This window comes from Dermacentor albipictus, chromosome 1, assembly GCF_038994185.2.
Source record: "Dermacentor albipictus isolate Rhodes 1998 colony chromosome 1, USDA_Dalb.pri_finalv2, whole genome shotgun sequence".
NCBI lineage: Eukaryota > Metazoa > Arthropoda > Arachnida > Ixodida > Ixodidae > Dermacentor > Dermacentor albipictus.
This window is the reverse complement of record NC_091821.1, coordinates 67389197-67406337: the sequence shown is the minus strand read 5'-3', so window position 1 is coordinate 67406337 and position 17141 is coordinate 67389197. Positions and strand designations below refer to the sequence as shown.

The 17141-nt window shown below is 51.3% G+C and overlaps 2 protein-coding genes across 3 annotated transcripts in view; one reads left to right on the top strand and one right to left on the bottom strand.

The window, feature by feature from the left end:
• LOC135906702 (stomatin-like) overlaps positions 1-17141 on the bottom strand; it is an 88285-nt gene that overhangs the window by 25735 nt on the left and 45409 nt on the right. For both annotated transcript variants that reach the window (XM_065438250.2, XM_065438251.1), the window contains exon 6: positions 2424-2479. In XM_065438250.2, the coding sequence (XP_065294322.1) occupies positions 2424-2479 (56 nt within the window). The remainder of the gene's footprint in view (positions 1-2423; positions 2480-17141) is intronic.
• LOC135915634 (uncharacterized) lies at positions 8719-15158 on the top strand. Its single transcript, XM_065448738.2, has 2 exons — positions 8719-9446; positions 9555-15158. Exons 1-2 carry the CDS (start codon positions 9174-9176, stop codon positions 15156-15158), a joined length of 5877 nt encoding a protein of 1958 aa, XP_065304810.2. The 5' UTR covers positions 8719-9173.

The window sequence follows — 17141 nt, the reverse complement described above, 5'->3', positions numbered from 1 at the left end:
TTTACCCTACCTATTACTTGAACATCCTGCACTATGCTGGGATCGGCAGAAAGTGGGAAATCAATTTCATTTCTTGTTTCACCATTAGAGCTTTTCCAGGTCCGTTTCCTGTTGCTACGTTGCCTGAAAAACGTGTTCATTACTCTCAGCTTATTCCTTTCTGCGAATTCTACCAGCATCTCACTTCTAGCGTTTCTCGAATCGACACCGTAGTTGCCAATTGCCTGTTCACCCGCCTACTTTTTCGACACTTTTGCATTGAAGTCCCCCATTACTACTGTATACCGCGCTTGCACTTTTCTCATCGCTAATTCAGCATCTTCATAAAACTGATCTACTTCCTCATCGTCGTGACTGGACGTTGGAGCGTAGGTTTGTACTATCTTTAATCTATACCATTTATTGAGTTTGATTACGACTACTGCTACCCTCTCGTTGATGCTGTAGAATTCGTCAATGTTGCCCGCTATGTCTTTATGGATTAGGAATCCTAGCCCGTATTGCTTCTTATCCGGGAGACCTCTATAGCAATGTGTAAGCCGTTGCGTTGTAACACATTGCCGTTATTCAGCAATGTGTAAGCCTCACCAGGTCTTCTAATCTCACTAAGGCCGATAATATCCCAACCAATGTCTGATAGATCTTCGAAGGGACCTGCTAAGCTTGCCTCACTCGAGAGGGTTCCGGTGTTAAACGTTGCAAGGGTCAGTTTCCAATGGCGGCCTGTCCGGTACTATACAAATATTGCCTAATTTTCACGTCCCAGTGTGGCTTTTCGCGTTATAAAGCCAACGTGGCACATTTAGTACATATTAGGACGCATATAATACGCCTTATTATGGTCAAAATGTTTCCTGCTCAAGTTCAACGCGAAAATTGGTCGGTGGGCCGTGACGTGTATACGTCATATAACGTGAAGCACTGGCCTGGCACTTGTTATGTATACAAAGTGTTGCCCCGTCATGCTGTGCGATCAACAAATTCTAGGGTACGGTACGTGCTCCCAGAAAGCACCGAGGGAATCCTGTCACACCGAGAAACATGTTGGACAACGTTATCGGGGGCCCTTTCATGTCCCGCATGAAGTGGCGTTCTTTTATCGTTGCTGTCATATGTTTTAATATATTTCCAGATGAAAACGTAGGCGTCCTCAGAGCAACCACAAATGCAGCGGCACAGCTCACCACCTTAGCATAAGTACAAGTATCGATTGCGACGCGATTCAGCAGGCGCCAGCGTATTCAACGGCATTTGTGACTTCACATCACGCACATCAAGTAGCAGAGTCGAAGAAATTAAAACAAATAATGCTACGTACACATTAAGCATTTTACAGCGAGCATTTTTAGCCCACTATACATATATACTCAAGTTACATCTATACCATTTGTCATTGACCGCACAATCAACTACCGCATACCATTTCTTGGCAATCCTTGGCAGTTATTGTCCCTTGCGCCATAAAACCCCATACATCATCAGAGCAAATAATCCATTTACGTCTTTATGGTTTGCGGCACGAAGGACCCACACAAACTAAAGCAAGAAATTATATTTTACCACGGCATCATCACGCCGCAAGGTGTGCAATGGAAAATATACGTATACAAAAAATTAGGCCACACGCCTTGGCCAAAGCTGTCCCTCGTTTTTGTCGCCGATACCGTCACACTGGACAACGCAATTCTCGTTGCCAACGCTGTTAAGTAGCGTGACAGGACGTTTAGCGAAACATCAGATAACCAACACGTTGTCCACCTGTTCGGAATATGTTGGCTGGCCTTTGTATTTTAGTTTAGCCATACAGCATCTAACTATGGTAAAATTGTATCAATGTTCGTGGGAATGATCTGAACAAGCCGCACTTTCTCTGCTTACGTGTGCGCACATGTTTCAATCAAACAAATACATTTTCTCTAGGCTACCAAATAGAAGCGGAATCGCTCTTTTCATGTATTTTTATTTATTCAGCAATACTCCTAAAGGCCCACAGATGAGGGTATCACAGAGAGAGAGAGAGTGAGAGAGAAAATAGGGGGGGGGAGAACTGATACAACTTATCACTTAAAGACACTTACACAATAAGTTGCATTATATTGTCTACAAAAACTTGAACACGACACATGAGCATAAAATTAAAACACGAACAAATTAGAAAAAAAGGTAACGTTGACAAAAAATTTACAGTGTCAGGAGCACTCTGCAATTATATAGCAATATAGTTACACTGCAACATACATTTACGCACTACGGAGAAAAAAGCACTGGTTCTGATACGAATGAAACCCTGGTTGCGAAAACACTAGCGCATAAAAAGGCACTGATTGTCATGTAATGAGACGTGGAAAACTATAATAACAAAGCATGTCAGCAATACTTCATGTCATATCAAGGGCATTTCCGTTGTTTGTATGAATACTCACATTTCGACTCGCTCGACTTTTACTCCCCAGGCATCGGTGGCTTCGTCCAGGTTCGCCTGCACAGGTCATCATCGTGCCCGTAAACGTAAGTAGATATTACAACTGCAAACATATTCAATACTTTGCGCTTTTGAATTTTGTAAAGCTGATCGGCTTGCAACCGTTCACTCGCTCTTGGCCTGTTATAGCACGCACGCACGCACGCACGCACGCACGCACGCACGCACGCACGCACGCGCAGACACACACACACACACACACACACGCGCACACACACACACACACACACACACACACACACACACACACACACACACACATCAGTAGTGTTAGGCGGTTTAGCTGCTGAGCAGTATAGAAACCCGTTTCCAGGGGTTCTATTTTTGACACTGTCAAATTTTGCCAAATTGTTGAGTTGGACGTATTGTCATCCGTAATCGGCCCAGACGGCTGCTACGACCGCTCTGAGTTGGTCAGAACGTCCACATGGCGGAATTTAAAGGTGTCCAGAATAGCACGCCTGTTTACCCAGCTAAACAAAGATGTCCTCCTAGATTGCGGTGCACAAGTCTTCCGCCACTAGCGACCCTTGAACGACAGGAAGAGTCCGCATCAGTTGACTGGAGCGGCGAATTTAGCGGAAACGCCGCCAATGGTGCGGCCGCGGCTTCCTCTCGAATTCGAACCCGTCGGGCCTGAATGGCTCACCGTTTGTTTTGAAGGATCCCACTCCCCCAACTCTTAAACGCCGGCCGTCTCTGCTCGAGAAACAGACGAGCAAAAAGAAAAAAAAAGTAAGAAAGAAAGCAAATCAATAGAGAGAAGGAGAGGGAGAGAGAAACATGCTGTAGGAGGACGAATAAAAAGAAGTCACGTGAAAGAAAATATCGCCGACCAAAACAAACAGCGAGAACGGTGTGAGCGCTCGCACACTGGTCAATAAACAAACAGCGCAAGACGCGAGCAAGAATAACAAAGCCTCGCCGGCGCTTCGTATTTTCGAGCTCTCCCAGCAGTTGTGCGCAGCGCCAGCTGAATCTGTTCCAGTCCGTTTCAACCTAAGGACTTGAGGTATAGGAGTGTGTGTATACAAGCGCTCGCGGCTTAACGCACCAAGACTTTTCGCGAGCCGTGGAAAACCGCACTCGAAGCGCCGTGGCCCGCACGCTGGTTGTACATTCAAGATCTGCGTTAGGCGCCATGTGTGGTGCGAGGCGATACATTTAGCAGTGCGAAAGATGGAATGCTAAAACCTCCCTTCAAGTCTCAGAGATGACCCCGCGTGACGTCTGGAACGTCCCATGCATTGCTCGATCTAAATTAGGGCTGAAAAGCGCTGCTAGCAAAAGGAAACAATGGAAAGCAGCGAGAGAGAAATAAAAAAAAAATAAGGGGAGAGGGTGACGGTGTTGTAATAGTAGATTTACTACGATCGTATACGCCTCTAAACAAGTATGCAGATCCCCTGCGCTGTTTAGGCGATGCTTTCATTGACGTCTGCGAGGAATGCTGCTCTTCTTTAGCGACCATATGCAAGTACAAAGTTCTCGACCAAATTGAACGCATTTTCACCGGGAAACGCCTAACTCAAAGCATACTTCTGGCGCTCCAACATAACGATCCCACGCATGACCACGAAATAATGAGGATGGTGTGAAGATTACGGTATGGCGAGGATGGCGATGCAATCGCGATAACAGCATGACGACGTCCTCACTGACGACGATGAAATAATGTCGACTGCATGACCACGACGGCATGATGTCTACGGCATGATGACGACAGGATTAAGTCGATTGCACAATGATGACGGCGGGACTGCGATGGCATGGAGGCGACGAAATGACGATCGCTGCTTGGCAAAGAAATACAAAGAAAGTTTCGCTATAAAATGTATAGTACGTGTATGCACATCGCATGCTTACGTGTAGTTCTGGTCGCACCGCATACAACCGATCGTAACTGCAACCGGTCGCACACACGCCGTCGAACGAGTGTTGTATAATTTGAAGCTTTAGTCAATCGGCTGCCGCCGTACCATGCAATCGCAAATATCTGCTTGTTCTCGGCCTCGGTATCTTCGATGGACTCCACATTGCCCTTCCCAATGCCGAGGAGCTGGCCAGAAGTTCAGTTCAGCCCGACCGCTCAGCTTTTCCCTCGTCACGTAGGTCTCCCTCTCTCCTGCACTTAGGTGACTCACAGCAGCCTGACCATTTATTGATAGCCCACAGCGAGCAAGTGACCAAACGTGTGCGCTCGGACCCGCTGCAGCACGCACCAGCGACTCTGCCATCTTTTTCTTTCTTTCGAGAAAGATATCTGAAAAATCGTATACCGAACATTATAGCGCAATTCACCCTGTTCAGGTAGAGGGGCATACATTAATCGCACTAAAATCGCTACGATGTCGAGATTACTATTTAAGATTCTGACTAATTAACTTCTCTTAATTATTGAAGACACGCGGTCGAAATTGTGAAACTGAAGCCGAGCAGTATAGGGAAGTCATGCCTGCTACTAAAGGTTGTGGCACGTTGCATCGCGTTGATCACCTGTTATTCCCTTTCCTTAAACGGAAGGTTTGAGGCGCAAAGTAAGTGGCAGGAAACACAGGACGGACAGGATCGATAAGACGCCAGACTTCCAACTAGTTCATTTTCAGCAGACCACCCACATACATCTATTTTTCAGAGATGCGCATACGCAGAGAGCGCAGCACGTGCAAACGAGCTATGTTGCAGCACTATCTAAGTATAGTTGAAAGTCTGGCGCCTTATCCTGTCCCTCGTTTGTTTCCCGTCGCGTACTTTGCACCACAAATATTTCGTTAAAGCTATGCCCCGACTTGCCCAACATTATACTCTGCTATTCCCTTGCCCCCTTTCACCAAGGCAGGGTAGCCAGCAGGCATATACACTGGCTAACCTCCCTGTCTTTACCTTTCTTCTTGCTCCCCCCCTTCTGCTTGGTAGAAGTTCCAAGACTAGCACCATCTTAAAGATATCCGGCTTTGTTCAATTGACCGATTATCCAAAGCCTCCCTCTGGCAGTTCGGGACGATATCAATTGCAACGCCACTGCATACTTGTAGCGTAATTTGGAAACAGATGCATCTCGAAAGTAGTGCTATATAGCCTTAGGGTGCTTGAAGCAGAGAGAGATAGAGAGAGAAACAACTTTACTGGTGCATTATGAAATGAAACGCGTTAAGCGCCTGATGGGGTGGCTCCCTCTTCACGGGCTCCATATGCCTCCAGGGCCGCTTGGCCCCTGTGGATCAGTCGGAGCTGGTCTTCCAGGGCTGGGCTGAACAGCATGATCTCCCATCGCTCGTAAAGGGTGGGGATAGCAGGGGAGTTAGTTATGGGTATAGGGGGCGGGTGGTCTGTGGAAAAATTGCACTGTCCTATGACGTGCCGAAGGGTGCCTAATGCATTGCAGTGAGGACATGTGTTCCTGTATCTATCTGGGTATATTTTGTTCTGGAAGCAGGGGTAGGGAAAGGATCCTGCCTGGATTTGCCTGTATATTGTTTGTTCGGCTCTGGTCAAGGAGTGGTGGGGGTGCGGGAATGTCTTCCTGCCGTCCCTGTAATATTTGACTATATCTCTATACCTTGTGATGGGTTGCCATCCCCTTGCCTCCACCTCGTTGGCCCGGGAGTTCAGCGCTCGGGCCTGTTGATGAGCGTATTCATTGCCCTCAACTGAGGAGTGAGCCGGGACCCAAACTAATTCGATTGCTTGTTTAGGAGGCGTAGCTTTACCAAGAATTTTTAGTGCCGCAAGGGACACCCAGCCAGATCTGTAGTTCTTGTATGCAGCTTGAGAGTCCGTGACGATCTTGGTGACGTTAGGTTGCAGGATTGCGAGAGCTATCGCTGCTTCTTCTGCTTCCTCCGAAGACGGAGTGTAGATTGATGCGCAGGTGACCAGCTTTTCTAGCCCGGTGACCACGACTGTTGCCCTCGTGGAGTGTTTGGATAGAGAGGCGTCTGTATAAAGAACAGTGTCGTCTTCCTCCAGGGTCCTGGAGATGGCTCTTGCCCGGGCGTCGCGTCGTCCGGCATGCCTCGTGGGGTTCATGTTCACTACTTGCTCGGCTTCAGTCTCGCAATTTTGATGTATGTCCTCAAGTAAATAAGTTAGGAGCCGATTAACGACCTTTTTATCTACCAGAACATAGCGATTTGTCATGTCTCTTCCAGAAATCCACCTGAAAAGACGGAACAGTGCTACCTTTCACACGCGATTTTTTAAATGTATTCTAATGTAAAGAAAGAAAGAAAGAAAGAAAGAAAGAAAGAAAGAAAGAAAGAAAGAAAGAAAGAAAGAAAGAAAGAAAGAAAGAAAGAAAGGACACATCGGAGACCGTGATCGGACACTACGCAGCGCTAAAAGCCTATACGGCTTGCTCGGGCGCGACAGCACGGGGCGGACCCCACTCGTCTATATTGTTACGGCGCCACCAAGAGTGGCGCTAGTCAGAAGACGACAATTTGACGTGTAGAGGTAGAATCGGTCTCGATAGCCATCTTGTTTATGCATCGTTGTCTCTCTTGTAAATATTGTAAATACATCTTTATATGTGACTTCTGTAACGTAACGAATTCGTGAGAGGTGCGGGGTATCCACGGGAAACAACAACAGAGCTACGCAGTGGTCTGGACAACATGGATACCTTGGACTGGACAACATGACGGACTAAACAGGACCCGACCTGGCGCGGCCCACATCGACGCCTACAATCCTGACGGTTGTGCCGGCTCAGCCGCGGGATCCAGGAACGTTCTGCGGCACCGACCACCTCGACGTGGAATACTGGATCACCACGTATGAGCGTGTAGGTGACCACAACAAATGGGATCCGGCGATTATGTTGGCTAACTTGGTCTTCTATCTACAAGGCACGGCGAAGGTGTGGTACGACAACCTCGAGGAAGAGCTTCACGACTGGGATACGTGCAAACAGAAGCTGAGGGTCTTGTTCGGCCGTCTTGCCGGGCGGAAAAGCACCACTAAGAAAGAACTATAGCGGGTCGCCTCCAAACATCCACAGCATCACACAGCTCTTACTTGCAGGACGTGCTGGCTCTGTGGCGTAAGGCCAACAGCGATATGGCTGAGTCAGACAAAGTTGGGCATATACTGAAGGGGATAGCTCATGTGCAACCTGCTCATGTGCAAAAATTGTGAAACGGTACAGGACATCAAAAGGGTGCGTCAACGTTTTGAGCAGGCCAAGAGCCGCCGCATTGCAACACCGCTCGCACGTCTGCCGAACACAGCTGCGACATCCCCTTGTGACGACAGGCTAGGCGTGCAGCGACCATCATCATCGGATGACCTGACGCGGATAGTGCGGCGAGAACTTGAAGCCATGCCACCTGCAGCTCTTTTTTCCTGCTCCGGTGAGCCGAACAACTTGCCTACAACACCATTTGTGAAGGCAATAGTACCAGAAAAACTCGCTAATCTTGGAGTCCATTCTGTATGTGCCGTGGCCGCTTCACAGCTGTCTCATGCTCCAGGTACGCCGACTGGTCCGCGATATCCTGCAGCACGCTACCGAAATCCAGCCGAGTGGCGAACCGCAGACGATCGGCCAATCTTTTAACGCGATAGCGTTAAGGAGCTCGTGTCGCAGAAAAGCCGGTGTCGTCGGCGTCGGCGTCCGCGGCGTTGACCGTGAGCGATAAATAACGGCAGGCACTTCATAAATAAAAAGCAACTTCCAAGATCGGCTGGGTGGGAATCGAACCCAGGTCTGCGGAGTGTGAGTCGGAGACGCTACCACTCAGCCACAAGTTCGATGTTTGAAAGCGGTACAAAAGCGCTTCTAGTGAATGCGGTGTTGCCTTAGAAACGTGCCGTAGAGAGTTATACTGCGGTGTATATCGGTAATTATGAGCATCTTACTTACAGAAGTCGCAGTTACACGAGTAGCGAAGTACGTTTCCGCTAAATTTCTTCTGCGCTCTACGCACATGCAGAGCCATCTTGCGGCAAACACAGAAGAACCCCTCCTCGCAATGTGCGGCGCTGCCCGGCACGTGGCGCGCCACTCGCCCCTGACGTTTCGCCGTGCGCCCTCCCGGGTTGTAGAATCAAGCGCCTTTCTTTAGATCACTATCTTCGCTCACCCGCTTCTCCCCTTCGGGCCGTGCGGGTTCCGGTGCGAGGATGCCCCAATACCCTTGCGTTTAATAAGTTTTCTCGCTCTCTGCCCTTCCAACATCCGGCGTGCGTCACTCGAACACTGGTGTTTAGGCGACGCGGCTCCTCTTTCCGCTCACAGCGCGATTGCTACGTGCAGAGTCTGATGCGGGACGCCTCTGACGTGATCGCTGCGCCGTAGCGCTTCTGCTGGGAAAGCGTCCCCTGCGATGTGTGCCGAGCTGCTTCCGAGGAGTTATGCTTCTGCGTGGTGCTCCCAAGCGAGATAGAGGACGATCCCATCAAGGCGTCAGCCCCATGATCGCGTCCGCCTTCATGGCGCGTTACTGGCCGGCTTTCTCCCTCCGAGACACCGAGTTCTTTGGTTCGTTCCGCTTGCTCAGGCGCACGTTTCGTTGCCGCACCGAACGCTGCGTTGCTCGGCGCTCACCGCGTGATTCCTGAGTGCAAAGTGCGACGCGGGGCGCCTCATCAGTGATTGCTGCGCCGTAGCGCATTGTCTTACACTCCTTGGCAGGTCGACGGGTGTTGTATTGCAGGGCCTTGCGCGCTCGCTCTTGAGACGCGTGTGATGGAAGCGGCGCCGTCTACCAGTACCGGGCGCGCTACAGTGTCTTGCTCATCAGTGTCTTCCTCGCCGGCGAGTACTGATGGACCATCTCCGTCAACTGGTGTTCGACCACGAGGAAGGCCACGCAAGACGGAGGCACAGAAGGCGGAGACCAAAGCTCGCCATGCTGAGGCCATGCGACGAAAGCGGCGTGGGAACGCCGAGCTGCGGGAACGAGAGGTTCAGGCGAAACGGCAACGGCGGACCGTGAGCCCGGAATTAAGGGCAAGGGAGGCTGAGGCAATGCGGCTTAAACGTGCCGAAGATGCATGCCGAACGGCAAGGGAAGCCGCAGCCAAACGGCAGCAACGGCAATCAAACGCCGCGCTGAGAGCCAGGGAGGCTGAGATCAAACGCCAGCGCGGTGACATGAATCCCCAAATACGAGCGCGGGAAGCTGAGGTCAGGCGACAACAGCGCCAAGGAAATCCTGATTTGAGGGCGCGTGAAGCTGCGGCCAAGCGTCAGCAGCGGCAGGAAGACCCCGAGTACAGAGCACGTGAGGCCGAGGCCCGGCGCCAACAGCGGCAACAAGATGCTGGACTGAGGGCGCGTGAAGCTGAGGCCAAGCGTCAGCAGCGGCAGGAAGACCCCGAGTTCAGAGCACGTGAGGCCGACGCCCGGCGCCAACAACGGCAGGAAAACTCGGAGTTGCGGACGAATGAGGCCCAAGCCAGACGACAACAGCGGCAAGACTGTCCAGAAATTCGAGCCAGGGAAGCCGAGGCCAAGCGACTAAGGCGACGAGCCGAGGCAGAACAACGAGCGCGGGAAAGGTTAAGCCTGCACGCGAGTGCGACAAACATGTTTCACAAACGCTTCACACAGAATCCATTTGGCTACTCTTGCTCTGTGTGCGATCGGCTTTGGCACAAGAACGACCTAAAGCCTCTTCCAGAAGCGCATGCCACATTGGTTGCCGACGCATTTCGTACGGATGTTTCTGGGTTCGAGGTGTGTCGCACTTGCATGCAGACCATCCGGCGAAATCGCATTCCTAACTACTCCACTACGAATGGCTATGCGTACCCACCTAAGCCGGCGCATTTACCAAACATTGATCTCGTGAGTGAGCGACTTGTGTCACCGCGGATCCCCTTTATGCAGATTCGGAGGTTGCTGTACAGCAACAGCGGCCAGTTCGCCATCAGAGGTCCGATTGTGAACGTGCCTATCAACGTCGACACAACGGTCCAAATGCTGCCTCGAGATGTCGAAGAAGATCAAGCGTTGTGTGTTCACATTAAGCGCCGGATGATATACAAGAGTGTGTACATTCGTGGCATGGTCAAGAAGACTGAGTTGCTTCCCTGGCTTGTGTTCCTGGAGAAGTCTACGTTGTATCGCTACTATGGCATCCGAATCAGTCGAGAGAAGGCAGACAAATTGTGCGACAAGGTGGTAGAGCCAAGCGACGAGAATGCCGAGCGTATAGACGATCCTGTAGACCACCATAATCCGATGGAGACAGCATTGGCCATGTCGCTCGGTCAACAGACACTCATCATCGACGACAGCAACGTTCTGGTTGTGGCGCCAGGGGAAGGAATAACACCCGTCAGCATTGTCTATGATCAACACGCGGAGGAGCTGTCATTTCCACAAATCTACCTCGGTGAGCCTCGAAATATCAGCCCAGACAGCAAGCCTAGTGTCTACACCATGGCATCGAGCGAATGTCGGAGAACTGACCGCAGGGGTGCGACAGCTTACCACGTGCTCTATATGGCAGCCAAAGTTATGCGTACGCGAGTTGCATCGTCGGTAAACGTCTTCTTCAGGAACACATCTGGCATGGCCGTTGTAACCAAGGCGCAGCTGAACGACCGAGAATTTGTCGAGAACGCGGTGGATCATGACATGGCGTTCATGAACGGGGTGCCAAACACGGTCCAGTACTGGCACCGACGCAAGCAAGACGTGTTTGCCATGATCCGCCAGCTCGGTAAGCCAACTGCGTTCCTTACTCTGTCTGCCTCTGAAATACACTGGGACGGATTGATGAGGCTCCTACAACGTCTTCACATAGATCCAAACCATCCGCAAGTGCCATTCGAACAGCTCCGCCTCTGTGAAAAGTCCATGCTCGTGAGCGATGACCCGGTGGTGTGCTCAGTGTACTTCGATCACATAGTGCGGGTGATAATGCAGATTCTGCAACACAAGACACTTTCTCCGTTCGCCCCCTATGTGGTCAAGGAGTACTTCAAACGCATTGAATTCCAACATCGGGGCAGTGCTCACGCTCATCTGTTGCTCTGGCTCGAGAATGCGCCCCACGAGGAGCTTGGCCCGCAAATGCCCGAAACAGTTCGTATGGCCGAACATTTAATCTCTCTGGACGCCGAAAGCCTTCATAGACCTCGCTGTCAGACGCACCAGCACACACAGACGTGTTACAAGAACGGCAGAACAAAATGTCGGTTTAACGCGCCTTTCTGGCCGATGGAAGAAAGTCGAGTGATCATCCCACTTCCGCCTGCCCATACTGAAGAAGAAAAAAAGTCTCGCACAAAGTTGAAGGAGAGATACAACAACATTCACACCGCTCTTGAAACAACAGTCTACGAGTCGATCGAGGATATGCGCCGCCACAATAACGTCGCAGATGCCGAAGAGTACATTACAATTCTACGTGCCGGCATTTCCCGCCCGACTCTGATGTTGAAAAGGAATTGTCATCAGGTTCACTTCAATTTCTTCAACCCGTGGATAGCGTCTGTACTGAACTCTAATATGGACCTACAGATCGTCCTAGATGTGTACGCGTGTGCGGCATACGTGGTCGAATATGTGAACAAGGCAAACCGAGGCATGTCGAACCTGCACAAGGACCTCCGTGCAGTCGTGGACGAATCTCCACACTCGAGTGTAACCTACACCCAAGCCCTCCGACAACTCAGCGTGAAGATGCTGAAAGCAGTAGAGATGTCCGCGCAGGAGGCGGCCTGGTATCTGCTCGGCCTCGGCATGTCGCACGCGAGTCGCGTCGTGGTCACAGCCAACACCTCGTGGCCGGAGGAAAGAGTTCGCATCCGCAAGAGTCGGGAGCTGATGGATCGTGATGGGTTGGATGAGAGCAGCACAGACGTGTGGTGCAAGACGACCATACAGAAGTATGAGGACCGCCCGGAAGATCAAGCTGCGCTCACGTACGCCGAACACCTGACGTCGTTCAACGACAACGGCCGACCGAGAGCACACCCTGCGGTTCTTCGCTACCACGCCTATTCAGTGTCCGACGTGCTCAACTTTAAGCGCGAGCACGTGCTTCTCTTCCACCCATTTCAGCGCGAGGTGGATATCCTAGACAATAACAAGTTCGTCGAAATTTACGACAGCTGCGTGTCGGAAATCCTGGCTGTCAAAGCTCGCTTCAGCAGTCCTCACATTGATCTTGCAGAAATGGAAGAGCTTTGTAAGAACATAATCAACGAAGAAGTTGCTCAGCGAGACGCTTTCGACACACACGCAGAGGTGGGGCGCAGGATGACCGATCTACTCGTGGACGTAAATGACGACTCCGACATCCTCGGCGAGGTTGGCCAAGAAACGGCCGTGCAACAGGCTCAGCGCGAGAGTGCTCAAGCGGCTGCCGCGAGATGTCCAGCCGTCCAGATGCGCACGGACATCATGCCCACCGACGTCTACTTACATCGAATGAGGATGATGAATGCGGGCCAATATGAGATCGTGCGCGAAGTCATTCATCGCCTGACCACGCCCGACTCGGAGCCCTTGCAAGTCTTCTTTACCGGAGCAGCCGGTTGTGGCAAGACGTTCGTGCTACGCACCATAATGGACGTTTACAACCGCTATTTCAGAAGTGGAAACCGGGATGTGAGCATCAACTCTTTCGTCGCCTGTGCGACCACCGGCAAAGCAGCCGTGGCAATCGGTGGAGTTACAGTGCATGCCGCCTTCAAACTCGTCGTATCTGGCAAGAATCCGGACAGGGGTCTCAGCTCGAGTGACGCTAATTCATTCCGCTGCATCTTCAAAGACGTCAAGTGTGTCATAATCGACGAAATAAGTATGATGTCGGCGGACACGCTTGTGCTGATTGATCGCAGACTTCGCACAATCTCCCTTAAGTACACGGAACCCTTTGGCGGATTCGATGTCATCCTATGCGGCGACTTGAGGCAGCTTCCGCCGGTCAGAGCAGCTGAGGTGTATAGGAGGTCTAAATTGCACCAGAGTGTCTTTGATACGGAAAGTATGCCGTGGCATAACCTCTCCTACTTCCAACTCAAAGATGTCGTGCGCCAGAGCGACGAGAGGTTTGCCACCATACTGACCAAGATCGGGGACGGGATAGGGCTAACTGTGGACGAGGTGTCTCTCTTGGAAAGCCGCTTTGTGACCACCGAAGAAGCCGCCAACAAGTGCCCATCCGGAGTGCGCCTCTTCTACACAAACAAAGATGCTGACGCCTTTAACATCGCGACCGCCGAGGCGTGTACCGAATACGCGATACACTGCCCGGCTACAGACACCATTTGTGGGCACAGGTCCGACGAGGAGTACACGCACGCCAAGGTCAGAGTCGCCACCATGTCCAAAGTTCAGATGGCCAACTTGGCCCCTAACATCCTGCTATGCCTTGAGAAGCCCTACATGGTCATACGGAACATCGACGTATCGGACAGCCTTGTCAATGGTAGTGTGGGGATCCTCAGGCTTGTGCAAAGGGACACAGACGACAACCCCCTGCGCTTATGGATAGAGTTTCCCACTGGTGTGGGCGCAGCTGCCCTGCTGAAGGGACGACGCTACCGAGCCAACGATCCTGACATTTGCAGTAATTGGGTTCCCATCGAGCTCATCACCATCGGGTGCCACTTGAAAGGACATGATCTGGCCCACATAACCGTCAGGCGCAAGCAATTCCCCGTGGTCCAGGCGAGCGCAATAACCATTCACAAATCTCAGGGTGGCACCTACGATGAGGCTGTGGTAGATTACTCAAAGTCGCACAATCAGAAGCTCGTGTACGTCGCTCTCAGCAGGGTTACTACCATCGACGGGTTGTACCTGACGAACAAGGACAACGACCATCGCTTCCACCATTTCAAGGAAAACCCGGATCGCGCTCTTGCCGACGAGTTCAGGAGACTCGGCAACCATCGTCTCCAGACCATCACTGCCGAGTGCAACAAGATGCTGGCAGAGTACTTTGTCACCGTGGGCTGTGTCAACGTGCGCTCCCTGGGTGCACACTCTCTGGACGTCGCCAAGGATTTTGTTCTCGCAAACACTACCGTACTGTGTTTCACCGAGACCTGGATGGACCGGAAGCCTCCCTACGACATCGATGGGTATCGCTGCATCAGTGCGGCGAAGCGCTCCGACAACCGCGCTGCCGGTGTGGCCATTTATGTCAAACGAGAGGTGCAGGCGGAGGACGTTTTCCTGGTCCAACGGGTCTACGAGTACGGTGAAGTTTGTGCTGTGCGACTTGGCAGTGTGGTAATTGCGTGTATATACATCGCGCCCGGAACCGGTGAGACGGCAGCGGCAGACCTTATCGTGAGAGAGCTGCAGCCCTGGATTGGGAAGGAGACGTTGTTGGTTGTCGGAGACTTCAATCAGAACGTTCGGATATCTAGAACATTTCCGGACATGCTACACGTGCGGGCTGGTTTGCAGATGGCTACTCCTATGAACGCAATTTCGACCAACCGCAATTCGTGTATAGATCTCGCGTTCCATAACCAGGGCACGGTTAAAGAGGTCAAGTACTGCAGTTGCCATTTCACAGACCATAAGGCGATGCTTCTTGCGGTCGGCCGCAAAAAGCCAACAGAAGATCAACAAGTCGAAGGGGAGCGAGAACAAGCAATAGAACGCAGACCAGATGAGGCACCAATTGAATTCAGAGGGGGTGCCAATGCAGATGATGCTGATACGGGTGCTGTTGACACTACCGCAATCATAGCGTGATGACAGTGCTCTTGAAGACAACGAACGACATTCATCCAGGTGTGTTATGCCAGAAGAACGATTTGAAGGAGTCCACAATGACTTACACTACGATGAGTGAAAATGCCAGTTTGGTGTGTGTGTATGTGTGTGCTGACTGACCGACATACTCAGTGCGTGTGAACGCTAAAGGAACACGGCAACAAGAAACGTTGTACTGTGCACAACACAGTGCGATAATGTAGATTGTGAGAAGCACTGGTTTGAACTAATAATTAGGAAAAAGTTGTACAGTGCACTTGGAAGTGTTGTGTATGAAAACTATGTCTTTGTGTGACTCAAGAGCATGCCGAGCGAATGAGTGGGCGGTGCGAACGAGGTGCAATAACGCTATCGCGTTCCACTCTTGAAGGCGAAGCTTAAGCGTCCTCCAATTTTTTACCTGCCGGCGTATCGGTCACGTAGCTCGCCATTGCAACAACCGTACTGTCTCCTCCCATCTGCGACCGCCATTCACCATTTATTGCCCCGAACAGAGCGAGCGTCGTTACCAGCCTCCATTGGCACGCAACAGCCGCACAATGACGCTCGAGCTGCTTCGAACAGTCCATCCTCGTTATTCCGACGTCACCAGTCCCGTTCGCCATCAGCTCGTCGCCCACCGTCCCCGATGCAGCCCCGACGCCCGTCTCCGGAAAACTAAGTAGCGCAGCTCCCCGAGGTGACACTGCATTGACGATACGACCGCAATACCCTGTGATCACTTTGCCGATCAAACAGAACTTGATGGACATTTTAGTCGATGGCGTCAGTGTCCAAGCACTCATTGACACCGGGGCGCACATATCCGCGATCAGTGCCCAATTGCGCCGACACCTGAACAAAGTTATCACACCCGTTGCATCACGCACCCTCCGTATCGCCGATGGCGGAACGCCTACCGTGCTTGGTATGAGCACCGCTCGCGTTGCCATCGCGTGACACCTAACGACTGTTCTGCTTACAGTTTCGGAACAATGCCCTTACAACGTTATACTCGGCTTAGACTTTTTATCGTCCCATTCAGCCCTCTTTGATTGCGCGTCTAGTGTCACTCAGCTTGAACTGCCCCACCGTTGCCATAGTCCACCAGTCGTACAACCACGGTTATGCTCTCCCGAAGACACCCGCCTGTCGCCTCAAACCACTAGGTACGTCACTCTACGGTCATTCCCATCTGTTCCTGACGGCGTCTATGTACTATGTCCCACCGCTGACATACTGCTTGAAATAAATTTGGCCGTTCCCCTTATCGTGCTCACTGTAACAGGCAATCAGACTTTGCTCCCCCTCCTTAATTTTAACTGCTCGACTCAAATTGTTCCAAGAGGCATGTCATTGAGCGACATTTCGCCTGTGAAAGATTGCGAGATATCGGCTCTTGACGCTGAAATTCCGTCGCCCTCTGCAGAAACCTCCGATTCACCGACTGTCACAGACGAACTTAGCAAAATGATTGCACCTGATCTTCTTCGGACACAAGCTTCTGACCTCCGCCGTCTCTTGGAAACTTACCGTGACATTTTTGACATTGACGGCCGCCCTGGAGCCTATATATCGGTGGTCACCCATCGTATTTACACCAGAGACGGCAATCCGATACGCCGCCGGCCGTACCGTGTTTCACGTGCTGAACAAGTGATACAACGAGAAGTCGATAAGGTGTTGACTAAAGGCGTTATCGAGCCATCTTGCAGTCCGTGGGCATCCCCTGTTGTCCGTGTGAAGAAGAAGGACGGCAGTTGGCGCTTTTGTGCAGATTAGCCACCTCAACAAAATCACACGCAAGGATGTCTACCTCTTGCCGCGTACTGTAAAAATGTTTGCACCCTTACGAGTGTTTTCTTGTCGCACTGGTAATACGCTTATCATTAGGGGCTTACAAAAATTTATAGAGGCCGATAAAGGAGCTCTAACTAAACGTGCAATGACAAAATACTTTGTTGAAAACTATGTAGTCATTCT